Source organism: Argiope bruennichi, chromosome 7, assembly GCF_947563725.1.
Source record: "Argiope bruennichi chromosome 7, qqArgBrue1.1, whole genome shotgun sequence".
Taxonomy (NCBI): Eukaryota; Metazoa; Arthropoda; class Arachnida; order Araneae; family Araneidae; genus Argiope; species Argiope bruennichi.
The window spans coordinates 44,926,738-44,950,172 of record NC_079157.1 but is presented as its reverse complement, the minus strand read 5'-3'; the positions used below and the strand labels follow the sequence as shown (position 1 = coordinate 44,950,172).

Genomic DNA, 23,435 nt, shown 5'->3' with positions numbered 1-23,435 from the left:
ATAAAAGTCGAGTTGTTAGAAAGAAACCGTTTATCAGCAAAATCAGAAAGAGCGTTTGGAGTTTGCAAAAACTCATCAATTAAAGATCAATAACTTTTGAAAGAAAATTATATTTTAGCGATGAAAGTAAATTCAACATTTTTGTCAGTGTCAGCCGTCGCACTGTATAGAGAAATACTGCTTTGAATCCAAAAAAATTTACGTCCTACATGGTGATGACTCCGTCCTGGTTTGGGGTTGTACGGCTTCATCCGGGGTAAGACATTTAGTTTTTATAGATTGTGTTATGAACCATATGGTTTACTTGGATATACTTCGCAGCAATCTAAAGAGAACCCAAACACACTGCACGGAACGTCAAAATGTGATGTCTTTTTCACTGAAAACAGGTGGTTGTGCACACCACCATAGTCTACCGATTTCAGTGTCAGTGAAAATCAGTGGGCCACACTCGAAACAGCGGTTAAAAAATACAAAATTAGAAACAAAACCCATTTAAAACAAGGGTTGCAAGAAGAATGAGGTACAATATCTTCAGATACCACCAAAAATTGGTCGAATCGGTACCACGATGTTTAAAGGCCATTTAAAAAGCCAAAAGATATGCAGACATGAAATTAAGTATTGACACTTTTTTCCCGTAGGAGATATTTCAAAAATATCTTTGGTGTATTCTCAATTTTTTGAGACAAAAATCTGCATATGTTAATTTAAAATGCTTCTGAAACTTTTCAATTTAGAAATTTTTCGTCCATTGTTCTTTATTTTTGCTTTAAATTAAACCATTTTTATGTGTAAAAATAAAAACATGTTTGCACTTCTCGGTAATGTGTTATTTATATTGAAATTCGGGTTTATCAAGTAAAAGTAAGGTGTACTCTCAATTGTTTGAGCCACTGTAAATATTAATGTTTTGTTTTGATTAAGATATATGATTAATATGTTGTTTCAAAAATGTGACAGATCTATGTCGAGATTGCCTAATGACGTCAGGAGAGTTTACAAACACGTGGAGAGACATAATATTTTATCAGAAAAAAATTTCTGAGGAATTGTAGTCTCATAACTATAAATGAAACGTATACCGATTTAAATTTTAACGTAATGAGATAGAAAAATGCGTGAATTTTTGCAAAAATTTTTATGAGAATATTTTTGAAATGCATTATAAATATTTTTTCTATGCATCACTATCATTGTCAAGCTTTTTAATTTTTGAAAATTTAACTATTTTCATGCTACAGTTAAATTTCATTCGTTGATAATACTACAATATTCCAAAGATTAAAACGTCATAGTTTTTTTTTTCATTTGGTCTAAAAAGTAAAAAATTCTAAATAACTTCATATATAATTTTCTATTATTTAATTCATTTTGCGTAATATATCAACGCAAACGATTTTTTAATTGATTCTTTCATTTTTTAAATTTATAATACCTAATATTTCAATGCAAACGATTTTTTAAAAATCCTTCCATACATTATACAAATGATTGAAAAGATTTAATTTAAGAATAACATCGAAATTAATTAGTTCATTGCAAACTATTTATATTTTATATTAGTTCGTTTAATTTTTATGCATGTCACGAAAAATAAATAGAAAGTTCAGTAATTATTGAATGGTAACGTCAAGTGAATTAATTGAATGCTAAAAATGCGATACGACATGCTTTTTTTCTGAAATTAATATCAACATTTATTGATTTTGTAAGTTTTGTTTATTCCATTGTTTTAATTTGATTAAAATATCTGAATTACTTTACGAGTTTTTAATTAAAAATTAATTTATATATATTTGCTATGTTATGAATTTAAGTGAAGATGAATTTAATACATTTTGTTAACATTTTGAATATTAAAAGGGTCAGTGATTTTATTGTTTAACAAACTCATCGAAAGTCTTAACCACATTTGTTTCCATTGTAAAACAAATACACAAAATTCATACAGACACAAACAGATTTATTTGAACTTAAATGTATCACAAGCTAATAATCACAGTTGACAAAGTTGTACAATTTCTAGCATGAGAATATAATAATAATTAATGAGAGTCACTTCATGTACAGGACTATTAAACTACTGAATGCGCGATATTTCTTGGAAACTAACATTCATTGAAGTTGATGGCCAAATATTGTTCATTGTGACATGCTGGAGTGCTATCGGCAAGTGTGGTACAAGTTCCTTCCTGCATTTCAGACTATGAGAGAGAAAAATTATAAAATGTCAAAAATACATAAATTATTACAAAACAAAATTTACACACACACACACACATATATATATAATATTTTAAAATATGATTTAAACTTAATTAATTTCCAAAGTTTTGTCCTAAATTAACCCATTCATTATTAATTTCATTCTAAAATATTCTCTTATTTCCGGATCCCATTTCACTTTTTCTATTTAATTAATGCAACAAAAGTTCTGTGAAAATGCTTTAGTCAGCGGTTCCCACACTCCGAGTGAAGGGATAAAATACTGTAGAGCAAAGCATATTTTTTTAAAAAGAACCCTATGATTCCCTTACTTGTGATTGATACATGATGTAAATACCTATTAAAATCTCACAGTATATATTCATAGGGATAAAATTTTCATTAGCGTTTCCTCATTTCGGGTTGTGTCGTTCTGTGTTGTGCTCTCCGCTTCTCTTTTGCAAAAAATCATGGCTCCCGGGAAAAATTATTTGCTATATATATATATATATATATATATATATATATATATATATATATATATATATATATATATATATATATATATATATATATATATATATATATATATATATATAACGCTAACGTACGTTGCATAGAAATTTCTCTTATTACTTATTAAGGAATGGCAGCAGTCAAATGTAAACATATCAAGGTGCGAAAGTTTCTTCGACCTGCTTTATTCAGCCTTTCAACAACTGAATTTAATTTAATACTTCGATAATTAAGTAAAAATTTTATACTTCATTCAGTTAGAAGATGTAAAAGAAATTAAAAAATAAGAATTAATCGGAAAGTTAATTAATCGAGAGTGAAAACAAGCTTGACCATCACTATGGATACTTGCTATGACTTACCTATGGCAATGCATGGCTTCCAAAACTATAAATTTCCCCAGAAGGTTTTGCATTATCTTAAAACTCAAAAAATTATCTTTTTAATGGCATCATTTTCATTTCTGTATAGTTTTTTTCTTAATCTAAATAATTCTTCAAGTTTAATTTATAAAATTAAGAGGGTTTTAATGTTATGAAATGCAAACGACTATTAAAATATTCAATTGAGTGCTTTAAAATTAAGATGTTAAAATGTTAGAATTAAGATTTAAAAAAAAATTACTTTTTTTATCACTAATATCGAAATAGAATTTTCACTACCGCTTATATTTCATAGTGTACACGCTTTTAAATTATAACCACAATAATTTGTTTCAGAATGATTCATTTAAAGTCATATTTTTAAGTCATATAAAATAAAACTGAACTTTTAAAAAATGCATTCTATATTAATGGTTTAATAGCCTAAAAAGTCAATAATTTTGGTGAGCAAGCTGTTCGCCGAAAGCGGCTAGTTTCAATTAAGTCTTATGAAAGATTGTCACAACTATTGACTGTAATATTGTCTATTTGCTTTATTCATGACTAGATATTTGTTTTGATATGATATAATTCTACGTTCAGAATATTCTACGATATATTCTACGTTCAGAATTCACCTATCAGAATAGATATAATCTGTTTTTATAGACTGAAAGCAGATTCTGTTACGTAATTTGTAAATTGAGAGTGTTTTGACTTCTTGACAAAGTTTTTGGAAACATTTTTTTAAAACTTTTTTCGTGTACGTAGTATAAAGAAAATATTGCCAACGGCAAAAAATTCGAACACGAAATTTTGACGAATCTCCACGTTTTAGTCAACTCTTACACACGTTTTTGGAAAATGTCCACCTATCTGTCTGTGACAACGATAACTTAAATACGCTTTGAGCTGGACGGATGAAATTTGGTACCCATTTTTACACTGAATTTGCAGATTTCTATTAAATTTTGAGTAAAATCTGTTCAGAGGGAGTCTGTCTATTCTTCTGTTTAAATATAAGTTAACACGACAACTACAAAACGAAGAGAGCTAGCTGGATGAAATATACTGATTTAACAACTATAGCGTACACATTTGCCAAATTTTGAGCTAAATCCAATTACGAGTTGACTTTTTGTCGTATGGTCTGTACTTACAGAAATATGTAAACGTAATATTCCAAAACCGCAACATAAAACTCAACTAAAACTTAAAAAAAAGAAAGACTTAAAACTAAACTCATTGGCACGACAGCCCATGTGGGTCAAGGCCTACAGTGCCCATATCTGCTTTCTTGACCGAGAGCCTTGGGTGCAAGGCATATATCCGGGTAAGGTGGTTAGCCTAACGCGGTTGAAAATCTGAATCGAACTGTCGCGTTACATCTTAAGTTTTTTCGTTCTAGTGTAGATTTGGGTGCCCCTTCGATTGGTTTGCATATTGTTTTGCTTTCATTGACGTTACTGTTCGGTTACCGACGGAAACTTTTGACAATTGGCGCCGATCTTGGCGTCAATAAAATCGCCAAAAAATCAAGGGACATCCAATTGTAAACTTTTAACAGTTTTTTTCCCCGTGCTCTCTAAGGGATCTAGTTTTTGTAGTCTATTAACCCTTATCGTGGCAAGATTGCTTTTTTGAAAAAAAAGAAAAACAAAACAAAAAAAATGTATATAGGTAGTTTTTTTTATATTTTATATATATATTTTTATATTTTATATATATTTTTATTTTATAGTGGTAGTATATTTTTATAAAGTTGTATGTATGGTATACTATACAAAATGAACATAAGGGTTAAATAAATATCTGTTCGTGGCAGTTTAATTTAAGTCCATTCAATTCACGAACCCGACAAAATTAGAATGATATCATTAATTTATTTAGTGTTTTCTTCTCAATAACTACACTGTGCAACGTTTTGTTTTCTCCAGTGCTCATAAAAAAACGCAAATGCGGAATATAAGAGTTCCTTTTTGCTACCTTTGTCAGTGTCTTCCATGATGAACTTCTTCGGAACTTGAGAATTGTTGGCTTTGAAGTGAAACAGGCACAGAGTAAAATCAAAAAAATAAACTGGACGATGAAATACAGGACTAAGATAATATCACACCAAAAGGAAACTATGAAATGGCCTTCATTCTGATGGAATAAATGAAGAGAGTTTTGAAAGTCTATAATCATGAACTATATGTATTTGAATCATGCACATTATGCATTTGAACTGGTACTGACTAGTCAATCATATAATATTATTCTCTTGTTTTGCATCTATAGTAGGAAGATATTTAAAATATTTCAAAGCTTTCTGAACCTAATATTTTTAACAGAATCTTAAGTAAAACTTACAGTGTTTACAAAAATGCATAAACCATTCTGTTACGTAAATTAAAATTATTTCCTAGCTTTAAAAACTTACAACACAGGAAAACGGAGAGAAAACAAATTATTACAATCTGTTTAATAATAAGCAATCCTTTATAATATATATATTCATAGCTGTTTCTTTAAATCTAATAGTCTAAATTTTGTACGCTAAATAACTAAAAGTTCTTGCAAATAGCATAATTGAAAACAAATAATGAAATCAGACTATGACTGAATTTTCGCCTTTGTAGCCCTTATTTAAAACTAGCCGCCTTTGGCGACCAGCCGGTTCGCCAATCTTAATGTTCGTTTAAATTTTAATAATTAAATAGGTTGAACCGGAGTTTAACCCCCTTCTTCGCCAAGTTGCGATAACGCACCAAAGCTGGCAATCTTTATTATGCACTATAATTGAACATCTGCTCCTTTGCTTTTGAACATTTCGCAAGGCCGTTGTTTCCGATTTTTAAAAATTTCGCCAAGCAGGGGATAAAACTTCGGTCGTACCATTAAATATTTTACGCAATTCCAACTTTAATAGATTCTTCAGCAAAATATTTTAAAACTTCAAATTTTGATAGTCATATAATTCACTCATAATATTATAAAGGCCTTCAGTCATAACGTGATATGTATCTCACTCATTTTCTGTTACCCCTCGTAGAATTTATGCTTTAAATTAAAGTGTAAATGATTAATCTGCGATTAATATAATAATATTTTTTACTGAAACAAAGCATTTTTTAAATAATATGATTACTGATAATAGAGTCACTGAGTGTTTAAACTTTATGGGCACTAAAGAATATCTTTCTTAATTTATGTAATCTCTCAAGAATTTGTCAACAAAATTTTCTCAGATTCATCATGAACAGATCGATTCATTAACAATGTTTCATTTTAAATGCATCAAACACTAAGAAAATAAAATGAATCGTTTAAAATAATCGGTCGAAAACAGGTTTAAAAAAACTACTTAAAAAACGATGTACTTAAAAATATAATCATATACAAAATAATATATAACTAACATAAATACATTTTACTTACAAAAGCATGCATCTAACCTAAAAATAATTTAAATCGTCCGTTGGTTGTCATGCCAACAATCAGAACAATGCGCATGCGTGGATTTTCTTCGCCAGTTACGTTAACGCAAATGCGTAAATTTTTCTACGCCAGTTGGGGTAACGCTATGCAGATTAGACATTTTTAATTTCCTTTATTCTGTGTTATTTTAATTCAAAAGTACTTCAGAATGAATCTGAAACATGGATTGATTAACAATGTTTAATTTTAAATTCATAAAACATTAAGAAAATAAACAGAATCGTTTGAAATAATCCGTCGAAATCTGTTAACCCTAGCCTCATTACTGTTGGGAGAAAAAAAACAATGATGCCTTACTTATTTGGCGGTGGGGAAAATGGAAGATTTTTTTGGCGGAAAAGTTGACGGTAGGGAAAATGGAAGATTTTTTTTGGCGGGAAAGTTAGTTTTTAATTAATAATTAAAATTATAATTAAAATTTCAAAAAAAGGGACCCCAGGTGCACATTCCCGACCTCTAAGGTATACATGTACCAAATTTGATAGCTGTATGTCAAATGACCTGGCCTGTAGAGCGCCAACACACACACACACACATTGAGCTTTATTATAAGTACTAGCCGCCTTTGGCGACCAGCCGGTTCGCCAATCTTAATGTTCGTTAAAATTTTAATAATTAAATATTTTATGCAATTCCAACTTTAATAGATTCTTCAGCAAAATATTTTAAAACTTCAAATTTTGATAGTCATATAATTCACTCATAATATTATAAAGGCCTTCAGTCATAACGTGATATGTATCTCTCTAATTTTCTGTTACCCCTCGTAGAATTTATGCTTTAAATTAAAGTGTAAATGATTCATCTGCAATTAATATAATAATATTTTTTACTGAAACAAAGCATTTTTTTTTAATAATATGATTACTGATAATAGAGTCACTGAGCGTTTAAACTTTATGGGCACTAAAGAATATCTTTCTTAATTTATGTAATATCTCAAGAATTTGTCAACAAAATTTTCGCAGATTCATCATGAACAGATCGATTAATGAACAATGTTTACTTTTAAATGCATCAAACACTAAGAAAATAAAATGAATCGTTTAAAATAATCGGTCTAAAACAGGTTTAAAAAAACTACTTAAAAAACGATGTAATTAAAACTATAAGCATATACAAAAAAATATATAACTAACATAAATACAATTTAATTACAAAAGCATGCAACTAACCTAAAAATAATTTAAATCATTGAAAACAGGTTTAAAAAAAACTACTTAAAAACGATGTACTTAAAACTATAAGCATATACAAAAAATATATAACTAACATAAATACAATTTACTTACAAAAGCATGTAACTCACCTAAAAATAATTTAAATCGTCTGTTGAAAGTGGTTGTCATGACAACAATCAGAACAATGCGCATGCGTGAATTTTCTTATGAAACTTCTTTTCCCTTTTCAGCTGTGTTGCCATAGAAACCGGCGCACAGCTGTTTACACGTTTATGTTTATCTATTCAGATTTTATAACATCTAATCAGAGTAACGGTGAATATCAGTGTGTTCGTGTTCGTCAATAAATGTTAATTTTTTTAATAACATGATTAACGAAAACAGAGTCACTGAGCATTTAAACCTTATGGGAACTAAAAAATATCTTTCTTAATTTATGTAATATCTCAAGAATTTGTCGACCAACCGGTTCGCCAATCTTAATGCTCGTTAAAATTTTTATATTTAAATATTTTATGCAATTCCTACTTTAATAGCTTCATCAAAATATTTTAAAACTTCAAATTTTGATAGTCATATAATTCACTAATAATATTATAAAGGCCTTCAGTCATAACGTAATATGTATCTCTCTAATTTTCTGTTAACACCCGTAGAATTTATGTTTTAAATTAAAGTGGAAAGAATTAATCTGCAATTAATATAATAATATTTTTTACTGAAACAAAGAATTTTTTTATAATCTGATTAATGAAAATAGAGTCACTCAGCGTTTAAACTTTATGGGCACTAAAGAATATCCTTTTCAATTTACGTATTATCTCAGGAATTTGTCAACAAAATTTTCTTAGATTCATCATGAACAGATCGATTCATTAACAATGTTTACTTTTAAATGCATCAAACACTAAGAAAATGAAACGAATCGTTTAAAATAGACGGTTTAAAACAGGTTTTAAAAAAACTACTTAAAAAACGATGCACTTAAAACTATAAGCATATACAAAAAATATATAACTAACATAAATACATTTTAATTACAAAAACATGCAACGAACCTAAAAAAAATTTAAATCCAGTCCGCATCGGTTGATAATAATTCGTCAACACAATGCGAAATTCAGAACACAAAGCGCATGCGTGAATTTTCAACGCCAGTTACGTAACGCAAATACGTGATTTTTTTTCTACGCCAGTTGGGGTAACGCTATGCGGATTAGAAATTTTTAATTTCCTTTATTCTGTTTTATTTTTATTCAAAAGTTCTTCAGAATGAATCTGCAGGATCGATTAATTAACAATGTTTAATTTTAAATGCATCAAACATTAAGAAAATAAACAGAATCGTTTGAAATAATCCGCCGAAAAATACTAACCCTAGCCTCATTACTGTTGGGAGAAAAAAAACCCGGAAGCCTTACTCATTTGGCGATGGCGAAAATGGAAGATTTTTTTGGCGGAAAAGTTGGCGGTGGGTAAAATGGAAGATTTTTTTGGCGGGAAAGTTAGTTTTTAATTAATAATTAAAATTCTAATTAAAAATTTGAAAAAAGGAACCCCAGGTGCACATTCCCGACCTCCAAGGTATACATGTACCAAATTTGGTAGCTGTAGGTCAAACGGTCTGGCCTGTAGAGCGCCAACACACACACACACACACACACACACACACACACAAACACACACACACACACACAAACACACACACACACACATTGAGCTTTATTATAAGTATAGATATAGATATAGATAGATAAAGATTATTTCATTCGTTACGATATTAAAAGCTTTTCGACTGAATTTTTTTCAAAGATACATGCCTATATATTTGATAAATGAAGCAAAAGGTTTGATATGCCAAATTTAAAAATATTACTTTTATTTACGTCATTATCACATTTGTAATCTTTGTGATATTCTTTGAATATAGAATGATTACTTTCATCCAGTATGATTCTTTTGGAAAAGAGCACTTACCGTAAAAAACTCATATCACATGACATCACAGTTAGGGATTGCAATACCGGGATACCGAATACCGGTATTTTGAGCCATTTGTACAATTTTGTAATACCGGTATTCACAAGTTTAAATACCGGTTTTTCGGTATTTACTAGAAATTTTTTAAATTGTCTCCACTATATGTTCAGGGATCGCCAACATAGCAAAACAGTATACGTTTTTGTTTTCATGTCTCCCTAACGGGCGAAATGAATTAGCTAATGAATGGCTTAATGAATTGCTTGAATCCAAATGAGCGAAGCATGGATTATCCCTTATTGTATCCATAAAGACTAATGGAGCAATAGTTATGAAAAAAGTTGGAAAGTTGATTGGTGCAAATCAGCAATTGTGCTATGCTCATGGAATTCGATTAGGAGTAATAGATGTATTATACCAAAAAAAAAAAAAAAAACTAAAGAACAGAAGAATCCAAATACTGTGGATATAGAAACTTCGGATTCCGACATTGAAGAGAGTAAGAGTGAGAGTGATATTGACAATGAAGATAATGACAATGTAATTGTTGCAAAAGATATTGCTAATGAGGACGAAATATTAACTCATCAAGAATTGATTCCTATAATTTAAAAAGTTCGAAAATTTGTTAAGATATTTAAACGTTCCCCTACAAAAAATGCCATATTACAAAAATGTATACTAACTGAAAATAAAACAGAACATATGTTAATAATAGATTCTAAGACACGTTGTAACAATTTACTCCTAATGATGGAACGATTTTTGAAATTGAGAAATCGAATCAAAAAAGCAATAATCGACTTAAACCCGTAAAATAATTTTTCAGATAGGGAATTCGACTTACTATCCAGAACTATATCAGCTCTACTTCCAATAAAACTGACTATAGAGGCATTGTGTCGGAGAGATTTTAATTTATTAACAGCTAATGCAACAATAAATTTCATGTTGCAGTCATGAAAAGAACAGCACACATCACTATCTGAAGAATTATATATTACATTGAAAACTCGCACAGAAGAAAGCCATACCGAAACAGAAAATTTCTTATCGTATTTACATAATTATAATGATTTTAAAAATGAAAATGAGAAAGAAGAAAAGAAAATAACCAATTCAAATCTGATTAAGTTTATAGTAAACTTTTAAAAAATATTTTACCCACAAATCTATCCACATTCAGAAGAATTCGGTTCAGTTACCGAAGATTATGATGACACTAATGTCGATAGTGAAAAAGAATTGTATCTTGAACAAAAATTAGAATTAGCGATAAATAAAAAAAATTCAGCGAACAGAAATACAATACAGAAATCAGCTATATCCAAAACCATCCGACGAGAAATTGATTTATTTGAAGATGAAGGATTTAGAGGTAAATACTTGAAAAAAGTATATCGCGCATTGCTAACAGTATCACAAACTAGCGTAGATGCCGAAAGAGCGTTTTCGGCAATTTTTACACAAAATTACTTTTCAGGCTTAACGACAGTACAATTGATGCATTATGTTTTTTAAGATCGCATTTCAAAAATTTGTATTAGTACCACAGACTGAATAGTGATATTTACAAATTTTTGTGATTTAAATTAATAAGTTGTTCCTTTACTTTTTTGTGATTCTGTATATACTGTTATAATTTATAAGTTACATTTTATTTTTTGTGATATTTAAACTCTCTTTTAAAACTGGCAAATAAAACAAAGAAACACCTGCGTTTTCTTTCTTTTTCTAAAATTTCTAATACCGGTATTAAAACCGGTATCCCGCTATTAAGATCTAAAAAATACCGAATACCGGTATTGAAATTTTGGTCCGGTATTGCAATCCCTAATCACAGTAGTATGATAAAAGCAACTTCACGAACTTTTAACATCTAACTATATGTAGTCTTACCTTGTACTGTTCCTTGGTGGGTACAAAAATGGTATCGGATTGAATTGCCTGCATGCAGTAATTCTTAAATCAAAGATGAAAGAATGGGTCGCGACACAATGGGGGATACTTCGTGTCCATTTCAATGCTCGATCAATTGTCGTAGCGCCCCGACATCCAAATTACACCGGACGCTACAGTATAGCATCAATTTCGAAACGAACTGCTCTAAACAAATGAAAGTTGATTTCTGGGAATGATTTTTGATGTAGTTTTAAAATTTCAGGAGAAAAATGGGTGCTGCCATTGGAAATTTTGAAGCCTGCTCTTACTTCAAAATACAGGCGGTCCCTTACAAAATTTTAATTCAAAAATCTTAAAAATACATTAAACCTTTTCAAATGGCATCGTTTTTATGATTGTGCGAGTAACAATACCAGAATAAAGCTGGGCGGCTCCTTTTTTTTAATACTACTGTATATTTTTATTACATGAATTTAAAAGAAATATCACATTTTGGACTAATTATTTGATAGTTTGCCTGTATGTCTATTCATATGTGGCATGAGATTGTTGAAAAACACAACAAACTAATTTAATATGTCGTCTTAGCATCCAAATTATAAATTCAGATAAGAAATACATATTCGACTATCTTCATTAACAGCGAAAATGAGTATTATGCGTAACCTTTTTTGTAAGTATGCGAAAAATTTGAGAGGAAATATTCCAGCAGATATTAGAAAGTTTACACAGCATTGAGTTTGGCAATAATTATAATATATTTTCAATAAGAACCATAAAGGATTTTTTACCCTCTGAACTAAAATGTGGCACTGCTTCTTATCGGCTCTCTTCTGCCGTTCGAGACCAACTTCGGGAACAAGGGAAGGCACGACATGGGGTTCATTTAATTTGTTGACATTTCCTGGATGCATTCCGTCCAGATGAAAACTAGCTTCAGAATTCTGTGAAAGATCATTTAGCATGAGAAATAAATATAAACCACAATGAATTTTGTATATTTCAATTAGTATTTGTATATCTTAAATTGCTAAATCGTCACGTTTAAAGATCCATCAAGCGTTAACAAACCAACAGTATCTGTTTGCGCGAGGATAATCACTAATCAATAGGTGATCACATGACCTTAATATAATCTTGTCTCTAATTGGCATTCTGTGTCTCAATATGGTCAAATTAAGCTTTTGAGCCAAGAAGGCCATTTTTTTTCCAGTGTACCATAAAAAAAGAGACAAGAGTACAGAACAAAATGAATTCGTTACTAAAAATTATGTACAATCAGTGTTACTTTTCTACATAATTATTGTGAAGATTCCGGCATTTATCATAATGGAGAATCAGTTTTCCCATCTCCTTTACGAAACACGCCTCAGCTGTGATGTGAGATAAATCTTAGCATTCTTTTGGAACTCTTCTTGTGTCTGAATTATTATTTTGGTTCCCGAACCGGTTCTTCAATTCAAGGAAGAGATGAAAAGCACTTGGAAAAGCACTAACTGAAGGAACAAAAGTTATACACAAAGAATATTTCAAATGGTAGTGAAATGGGCTGCTTCATGGACACAAGATATATATACTATGCGCGTTTGTATGACATAGGATATATACTATGCACGTAAACAAAGTTTTAAATTTCAATCTGTATTCTATTCGCTCCCTATCCTTGTTTACAAAGAATTAATAGTCAGTCAAAATCGGTTCAAATATTTTGAAAATATTGATTGATATTAAGAAACTTACCTCTCCTGTATCCATGTCATTTTCAACGGAAATTGCATGGGCTGTATAAACTGCGGGAATGCTTGCCACGATCAAGAACAGAAGCATATAAAAGCCGACGGGCATTGTACAGGTGTTCATTTCCTAAAAAAAAGAGCAAATCATCATAATTCTATAGATTAAGCTATTACTTGCATAATTTTGATTTTACATTGAGTATTATTATTATCTTTAAAATAGCTCGGCTATAATGAGTTAGCAAATGCTACGCAAAAATTGGGCGATGTTAGACGAGTCTATTTTGGTGAATTAGGGGATTTGTTTTAAATTTTGCCAGATCTGGCTTTTTTACTCTCTTTCAAAACACAAAAATTCACCAGCAATGATCTATACAGAAATATATAAAAAAAAATGAACCAGGTTCAATACAATTGCATTTATTGCATCTATATTGTATTTTTCCGAGATTCACTCTTCTTTTGATATTTTTCTTCACCTCAGTAAATGCACTCGTTATCGAAAGTCAATTACCAGTACAAAATCTTAAATCGTTCATCTATACTTATAATAAAGCTGAATGTGTGTATGCGTAGGAGCTCTATAGGGCAGACTCTTCGGCCTACAGTTACCATATTTGGTACATGTATACCTTGGTGACTGGAAATGTGGACATCGGAGCTATTTTTTGAAATTATCAATTAGAATTTTAATCAACTAAAAATTAAGCAAAACTGCGTTTTTCCGCGATAATTTCAGAAAATATTATAGCAAAAAAATAATTTTTACATCAAATAGAATTTCGAAAAATTATGTTTTTAATGATTTCAATATTCCAACATATAAATTTTCTTTTTTTAATGAATTTTTTTTAAAGAATATTTTAACAATATTTTTCAACAATGTATTTCTCACAAAATAAAAATAAAATTTAACTTGCACGAGCACGTTACGCGCGCATGGGGAAAAAATGAGCCTTTATCAGTGAGTTGCCATCACATTGACAAAAGTTCAAATTAAAAAATAAGTTAACTATTATTGCAAACCAGGAAAAGTGTCATTTTCTGCACATGTCTGGTATGAAATAAATAAATAAGAAATATAATATTTTCTAAAAAAAAATAAATGCAAGACAAAGTTTTCTATAATATTTTTAAATATCTATATTATAAATTTCAAATACTTCAGCTTTATTTAAGGCAAACATGGTTTAATATATATCCTTTCAAATCATCACCTAGTGGTTAAGTTGTAAGTCTTTAATAATAGAAAAACATGCGTTAAAATAATCTAAATGAAGTAAGTAATTATATTTTATCAAATTTGAATCAATAAATTCTCTAATAAATTACGAATGTTTAGCTTTTATATATATCATCTGTTCTGTGAATCATATTTAACAAAATATTGAGAGTTGAATTCTAATCAATTAAATCAGTCACTAAAACTGATTGATTTATGAAAATTTGAATATCACTAGTCATTGAAAAAGGGCGATTTTAGATTGTCTCAAAGAGGATACCCCAATCAGCGCTCAGAGTTTATCAAAACTTATTGGTCTAAGATTATGAAAATGTTGATTGTTCGAAACTATTTTATTCAAAACGTCATGAATCGATCAAATTTGATAGTAGAAGATAGAAATGTTCTTTTATATATTTAAAAGTTGAAATGTCAGGAATATTTCTCTGAATATGATTCTTTAGGATCAAAGGACTGTATAAAATTTAGATTTCACAATTTTTTGAAGTATTTTTATATGTCGAAATCAAATAAAATATTGTTATTCACGTCAATAAAATCTTTTGAAAGTAAAATTTAAAACGAAATTTTCCGATGAATCCGAAATTTTTTTTGAATAATTCTTGAGATATTACATAAGTTATGAAAATTATTCTGTAGTGCATATAAGACTTAAATCCTGAACGACTCGGTTTTCAGTCTCATATTTAAAAAAAAAAATGCATGATTTCAGTAATAAATGTTTTTAATATTAATTGCTTAATAATTTACATTTCAGTTTAAAATTGAAATTTACGGGAGCTGACAGAAAATTAGAGAGATACATTCTACATTATGACTTAAGGCCTTTATAATAGTATGAGTGAATTATATGACTATCAAAATTTGAAGATTAAAAATATTTTGATCAAAAAGCTATTAAAAGACATCATACATAAAATATTTAATTGAAAATTTTAACTAGCTTTATGAGCGATGAACCGGCTGGTTGTCAAAGACAGGTAAGTACCATGTAATGTTGTACTATTAAAAAAGGTAATGCTATCTACAAGCTTCAATAAGTATAAAAACTCTCACATACAACTGAGCCGAAATTTATCGAAGGCTTTGACAATACACAGAAAAAGAAATAGCACCTGCGGTTTCAGACTTCTTAATGAAAATTTTTATTTCAGTCGTTCAGAATTGAATTAAGGCCCCAAAGAACATGCAATGTGATTCAAAATGTGATAAGAAATATACAGATTAGCTTCTAACTAGAAAAGCTGGCATGGCACGGAAAATAAATTTATAATTCCACCAGCAAATTAATCATCACAAGATATTATTAGCAAAAATTAGCAAAAAAGGAACAAATGTTTCATTCTTACCATGCTTGCTGTTAGAGTGTGGCACTGGCTCGCAGTCCTGTGCTGAAATGATGGCTACCCTTCGCTTATATACAAGTATCAGGAGCACAGCGGAAGGTTTCTCTTCACAGTAATTTCCTGTGAAGCCAGCCAAAAAGACTTCGCTTCATTAGAATATCTGGGACAAAGATCTAAAAAGAGACGATCGGAACAATCATTCTAAAATCAGATTTTTAACCCAATGCGTCACTATCGAAATTATTTTATTTATTTTAACAAAAAAGATTTTCTCGTCAAAAATTTATTCCAAAATTATTCATTTCAAAACTTTTTAACATTGGATCACGAATATCAATGTTCATTTCATAATTTATAAATTGAATATGTGTATGATAGTCTATTGAATCTAGATAATACTATCTCATTTATTGCTATGAAATTTGGCGCAAGAGTAATCGGAATGGTGACTTAAAGTACCTTGAAGCTCGAAATTTTAAATTTAATCTAGAAATTATTTTATTAATATTTTTTGGGTTTTTTTTCATAAGTATTTATTCGTAATATTCCTCTAAAATTGGTAAAAAAAATCGTGCTTTATCTAAAAGAACAAACTATCGTCGCTCTAAAGAAATTTGTTTTATACTTCTTACTTAATTTACTAAATTATAAGAATTTTTTTAAGAAATTGCCATTTTTGTGAAAAATTTCTGAAGTTAAAACCAAAATTTCTTGCTTTCAAATGTTAATTCCGTCAGGTTTTTTTTTTCTAAATTTTATAATTATTTTATGGATTGATAATTTATAATAATTCAAAATTCCTCTCTACAAAAAAAAAGAAAAAAGAACCACGAACGATTAATTATTTATTGAATTTTTAATTAATTATTTTCTTGACGAACTGAAAGGTATTTTTTCCCTACAGATTCGGAACAAGATGTTTCAATTTTCCGTCCATTTGGCAGAAATCTGAATTGGGAAATCAAGAATCCTGAAAATTATTTTTATATAAATTATCGTTTGCAGTAAATTTGTTAATTTCTTTCTCTCGCTCATTTTTTTAACGAATCTTAATGCTCAATTATTTGTTTTGCTTTTTATCGTTTGTATTTCACCAGGCATATCATTCGCACGAAGAAATATGAACGTTCAAAACTTATATTACTCTTTTTGCTTATTTTTTTAGATTTATTTTATACTAATAACCCTTGATGGGCAGTTTTTTTATCAGAATTAAAAGTAGCTAAAATTTTCAAACAAATATTTTATGTGCCTTGGCTTTAATAATTTCCTCAGTAAAATATTTATAAGTTGCGAATTTTAAAAGTCCCATAACATGTACTATTTTAAAAATTTTACATCGTTCTGTTCATTGCACTATACGTTTTTTAAAATTTCCATTGCCCTTCCTTAAATTTGAACTTTAATTTCCAACGGATGTGATTTAACTTGAACTAACACAAAGACATTTTTTATTGAAACTAAATATATTTTTAATATAAATTGAGAAAATAGAATCCTTCAACATTCATATCTTATTAGTATTAGTGAATACATTTTAATAATACTTTTTAATAATTTAAACAATATTTCAGAGGATAATAAAAAATAAAAATTTCTTTGATTATATTCAAAATTCAGTTTAATATAAAAAATATATCACATAATATAAAAAATTACTAAAAATTAATATATAACAGAATTTATTAAATACTAGCAACCTTTGGTGACCAGATAGATAGCCAGGAGAAATGCTTTCTAAAATTTTCATATATATATATATATACATATATATATATACATATATATATAACATTACGCTTCCACTTAAACACGTGCTGAACATCACACTTTCCTCGGTTTAGTTTGCAATAAAAGTTAATTTAATCATTCAGTTTGAGATTTTGTCAAGGTGACGGCAACACTCTGATACACTCTTAACATGCTCTTGCAGGCTAAACGGCAAAAAATTATACGGCAAAATTATAGATATGATTAAAAAGACATTTTTTAAATTTTAGAAGACGCGAAAACAATTTTGCAGAATTATTTCAGAAAAAAGCCAAAATTCCTCTTAATTTTTAGTTAATTAAAATTCAAATAAAAATTTCAAAGCACAACAGAACAGGCACATACATTCACACATTAATTTTGATTATTAGCAGAAATTTATTGTGGTTATTTGATTTCGCTAAAACTCACCGTGTCACTGTCAACGCGTCTGAATTCTGCAAATACTGCATAAAATAATAATAAAAAAATGAAATCTATCTTATATACACAAGATTTTTAAATTTGTGCATCAATCTTCATTCATCTAGGGCCGCGGTGGCCTGGTGGTAAGGTCTCGGCTTCGGAACCGGAGGGTTTCAGGTTCGTGACCCGATTCCACCGAAGAACCGTCGTGTAAGGGGGTCTGTTGCACGTTAAATCCGTCATGACCAAACGTCCTCCCGCTGGTGTGGAGAGGGGGGTGCCAGCTCAGGTGTCGTCCTCGTCATCTGACCGCGGTTCAAAATTACGAGGTCCGTCCCAAAATAGCCCTAGTGTTGCTCCAAACGGGACGTTAATATAACCAAACCAAACCTTCATTCATCTAGATTTTTACATTTTGCTGTGATTGTTGAATGATAAACTGATTTCTTGGAAACGGATCGATACAAAATTTGATCAAATTATTGCAAAAAACAAATACCAGATTTCAACCAGACAGATAGACGGATCGACAGACATAATTTAAGGACTCAGAGAAGTTTGAAATGTTGAAACGTGGAGATTTATCGAAATCTCGATGTCGAAATCATTCTGCCTGTCAGTTAACTCAAAAAAAAAAGAAAAGAAAAGGTAATATACATCCCAACATTTTTGTTTATAAATGCAGTAACTGAGATAAGGAAAAATTCTTTTGTAAAATATATTTAAAACTATTTTTAAAAACTTTTTATTATTAGAGAAAATGTTCTGTAGAAATGAAATCGATGCAACCAAAACATTAATTTTTCTGCAAGAAAAAAAAAAGAATAATATAAAAATTATTTTTGTGTGATAATGGGCTTCAATGTTATTGAGGAAAAACGTTAAATTTTATTTCAATTTTTAACAATAAATACAATTAAATTTTGAGAAATCTTTTCCTTTTGAGTAACTATTACACAAGAAGTAACTACGACTCAAATTTGAAAACTATAGATCTAAAGATCTTTTTTGTAAAGTGTTTTCAATTTCTTTTGAATCATATATGCCGCAATTTATCGATAGTGTTTAGTCTGTAACCATTATCATATAAAAACTGTTGATCGGTAAAAAAAATTTGGATCAAATCAGTCCAGAGATATAATTACAGCTCATGAATACGTAATCATGATCCTTCAAAAAAGCAACATCTTAGATGGATTAAATTCGAAATGTCATTTCAACAAAATTGTTGAGCAGTATCAAATTTGGATAGAATCCATCAATAGTGAAACGACGGTTTCTTTTATTTCTTCTTTATTTTCTTAAATGTATTTTACACAATGCAGAAGTAAAAATACCAAATATATACATTACATACAAAAAGAGATTAATGGAAAATAAATTACAAGCGCAATATCATTCACTCCGAATTAAAATATGAATTTCCTCCAGACAAAACACTAGGAATTGTTATTGTTCCGAATTTTGCAAAATGAAAATATTTTGGTTTAGAGATGATTTTAGCACCAAGCCTAGTGATTTTGACATGATATAAATAGCCTTGGCGGTATATTTGACTCCTTGCCTTCTCCAAATTTGTTACTTTTTTTATGGAAAATTTCATATGTTTCGCAAGTTATATATATATATGTACCGGGTGCGGCATAAATTTGTGCAAACTTCAAAAAATCATAATAAAAAAAGTAACGCTCGAAAAAAATTGCACTTTGCGGGAATATGTTCAGAGAGCCTTTGTATTTCGTTATTTCCATTAAAAAAAGTGTATTTAGAAAATGACCGATAGATGGCGCTCACGCATCATACCGAGACGGTTTATGCAAATCTGGAAAACAGAGCACAGTAACAATACAGTACATTTTATTTTAAAGCAAAAGATGCTCAACATGACCGCCACCACAAAGTATTAAGCAAGTGAGGCGCGTAACATATCGGCATCGATGACACTAACGGCCAATTGAATGGCATCTTTCAGTTTCATCAAAGTGGTCCAGTAGACACGAGAATTCAGGTATCCCCCCAACCAAAAGTCCCCTGGAGAAAGATCTGGCGATAGTGAGGGCCACTCATTCTTACATCCTCCGCTTATCACTCTGTCGTCAGTGGATGTGTCTAGAACAGCGATTCTCAACCTGTGGGGTGTGCCCCCCTAGAGCGTGTGTGGGGCGCGAGCACACTAGAGGGGGGTCACGAGAATATCCAAGATAAAATATTATTTTAAAAAATTGATCAACTGACTGTAAGGAAAGCACAATACACATATAAAACAAAATACATTTTGACATATTTAATAACTTATTAAAGTAAAACAACTTACTAAATCAAAATTTACTTAATTAAAACATACTAAATTAAAAACAAATTTAATAATTATTAGTGACTTCCTTGGGCCTGTCTTTCAGAGCAGAATTTTTTGAAGGAAGGCTTAATATTAGAAATAGCCAATCTCAGTTCTGTTTCTATATTTAGCCGAGATCTGTATTTTGTCTTCAAAGAAGCCACAGCAGAAAATCCAGTTTCACAAAGGTAGGATGTTGAAAATGGTAATAGAATGCGAAATGCCTTTGTTTTTAGTGCAGAAAAATCATCCTCTATTCCTGCCCAAAATTCAAATAGTGATTTATTACTAAATTGTCTTTTAGTTTCGCCACTTGTAGTGAAGTCTATAAATTTTTCTTCCTCATCAATTGAGAGTCCTTCGGGAGTCTTATGAAATGAATCCCTAACCCACTCGTAACTTGCTATCAGTTTGTCGTCAACAAGAATATACCTTTTAAAATTCTTTGCCAGCATGGCTAAATGATTTTCAATGGTTACAAAAACAACTTTTACATGTTCTTCTTCAGCCTTGTAAGCTTTAGTACAATCATCCATATTTGCAAACATTGTTAGGTTTTTTTGCTTTAAATTTCTGTTTCACAATTCCAATTTTCTAAAAAAAGCATTCATTTTATCACTCGTATCCAACATATGTCTATTTGCTCCTTGGAGTTAAAGATTCAAGTTATTTAATTTCTCGAATATGTCGACCCAGTAGTTCAATTTCATCACAAATAAACCATCTCGAAAATTCTCGGCCTCTGGTCTGTTTTCTTCTAGGAAAATTGCGAATTCTTCTCTTAATTCATAAACACGTTGAAAAATTTCCCACGCGATAACCATCTTGCCTCGCAATAAAATAGTAACGCTGAATGTACTGAACCCATGTCTTTACAAAGTGCAGAAAAGATTCTCGATTTCAGGGGTCTCATTTTTATATAATTTACTACGGTTACAACCGTAGTTAACACAATATTCAGACCAGGACTCATTTCTTTAGAAACCAAAGCTCCTCTGTGGATCATGCAATGTATCCAGACCCACTGAGTTGATTTTTGTTTTACAAGTTCTTGTATACATTGGAATCTTCCGGACATTGAAGGAGCACCATCGGTGCATTTCCGACGCAATTTTTCCATTCTATGTTTGCCTCATTCATAAAATCATTTAAAATAGCAAATAATGCGAGGCCGTTGTTTTGAGTTCTATTGATTTGCAGAAAAGTAGTTTTACTACTGACATATTATCACAAAATCGAACACAGGCAATAAAATGAACACCTTTATTACTATCTCTTGCTTCATCAAGCTGTACTGAAAACAATTTGTCACGCAACTTCGAGAAAAGCTGACACTGTACATCTTCAGCTAGATCACCAATTCGACGAGCAAAAGTATCATTTGAAAGAGGTATGGACTGCAATTGTTTTGAAAAATTATCTTCAAACATAGATAGTTTCTGCAATCTCAACTGCTGCTGGCAAAATAAGGTCTTCACTAATAGTGTGAGGGTTTTTACATCTGGCTATTTTATATGAAACTTTGTAAGATGCAATTAAAGCTTTTTTATTCACAAAGTTTCTCTAAAAAGTAATTTTTGATTTTTATATGATTTTAATTTTCATTCGAAGAATTTTCAAGGGTTTGTTGTACTCACTATGAACCGTTTCCAAATGTCGTCGTTTAAGTTTATTAAGTTTCATGCTGTCTGCGGCCAACATTTTTGAGCAAATTATACACATGGGCCTTTCTTCTTCATTTACTTCAGTACTGATAAACCTAAAATTTAAGTATTCTTGAGAATATTTTCTTGGTTTTATTTTCGGAGCCACGCTCGTATGTGTATTTGTTGGTGCTTGACTATTGTCTAATTCTCGCTTACTTCAGCTTAAAAATTTATCCACGAGTCTGCATAAATCTGCTGCCGTAAGTATTTAATACGGTGAATTGCAATTAACACGAAAACATATGTAACATACACATTCACGATATATTCGATAGCGATAGAAGGATCGATTCGAATGAGACTGGCAGGAATTGAAACTTGCGTTATCGAACATTTTTCTTCTTTCTATGAGAAAACATTTGCTCTGCGCCTGCTCGAGACGGCATCGGTCGTGTGGATTCCCTTCCGCAAAAATATTTTTATTTGTTTAGTCGTGCTTCTGTTTTATTTTTTTTTATTATTCGAAAAAGTGTATTCCCAGTTTCTAAATTTAGCTCACCCCGTCTAGGTTAACTTTCATTAACGAATTTTTCTACTTTCATATTCTTTTAACGTTATCTCCCTTTTTGGCGTTCATTTCAAATATAATATTTAAATTTTCCCAGCTTTCATTCGCTTCATCTGTTCACTATCCGCTTGGCAAAATGCCAAATGTGGTTTCTCGCCAACGTTGGCTCGCTTTTGCTCTTGTTTTGGCAGTTAGTTAAAAATAATTTAAAAACAGAATCTAAAATACTCAATATGCATTATTGTTGTATACGTTTTATTGCAAGCGGGGGGGGGGGCGATGAAAATTATGATTGAGACCTGGGCCGCGAATACTGAAAGGTTGAGAAACGCTGCTCTAGAAGGAACGTCTTAACGGAACTAGCAACGTGGGGAAGGCACCATCCTGCATGAATCCAATTATCTTCCGCCAAGGTGACGGAAGATAACGTACGTCTTTGCTGCAAATCAGGCATAATGTGGTCTCGCAAAACCTTAAGATAGCTTTCTGCAGTGACGGAATAGGTTTTCCTACCGGATACAGGACAACGCTCTTCAAAAAAGAAAGGGCATAGAATGAAGGACGCAGTGAAACCGCACCAAACAGTCACATATGGAGAATGTAGTGATTTGGTCGTGTACGCACGAGGGTTTGATGCTGCCCAGATACGACTGTTTTGCGTATTGACGTCACCATGCAATGAAAAGTGGGCTTCATCTGTCCACATGATGTTCAGTAACCATTGTGGGTCACGTTCCATTTGTGCGAGCACCCATGC

General features: G+C 30.5%; 2 protein-coding genes across 2 annotated transcripts in view; both read right to left on the bottom strand.

Annotated features, from left to right (window-relative positions):
* The window catches only part of LOC129975052 (FAU ubiquitin-like and ribosomal protein S30), a 140,644-nt gene that overhangs the window by 43,053 nt on the left and 74,156 nt on the right, over positions 1-23,435 (bottom strand). The gene's annotated exons all lie outside the window — the stretch shown is intronic.
* LOC129975053 (uncharacterized) lies at positions 2,007-15,985 on the bottom strand. The gene is made up of 4 exons (XM_056087928.1): positions 15,958-15,985; positions 13,370-13,492; positions 12,421-12,573; positions 2,007-2,207 (listed from the first exon to the last, which is right to left on the bottom strand). The coding sequence occupies exons 1-4, from the start codon at positions 15,958-15,960 to the stop codon at positions 2,112-2,114; spliced, it is 375 nt and encodes a 124-aa protein (XP_055943903.1). The 5' UTR covers positions 15,961-15,985; the 3' UTR covers positions 2,007-2,111.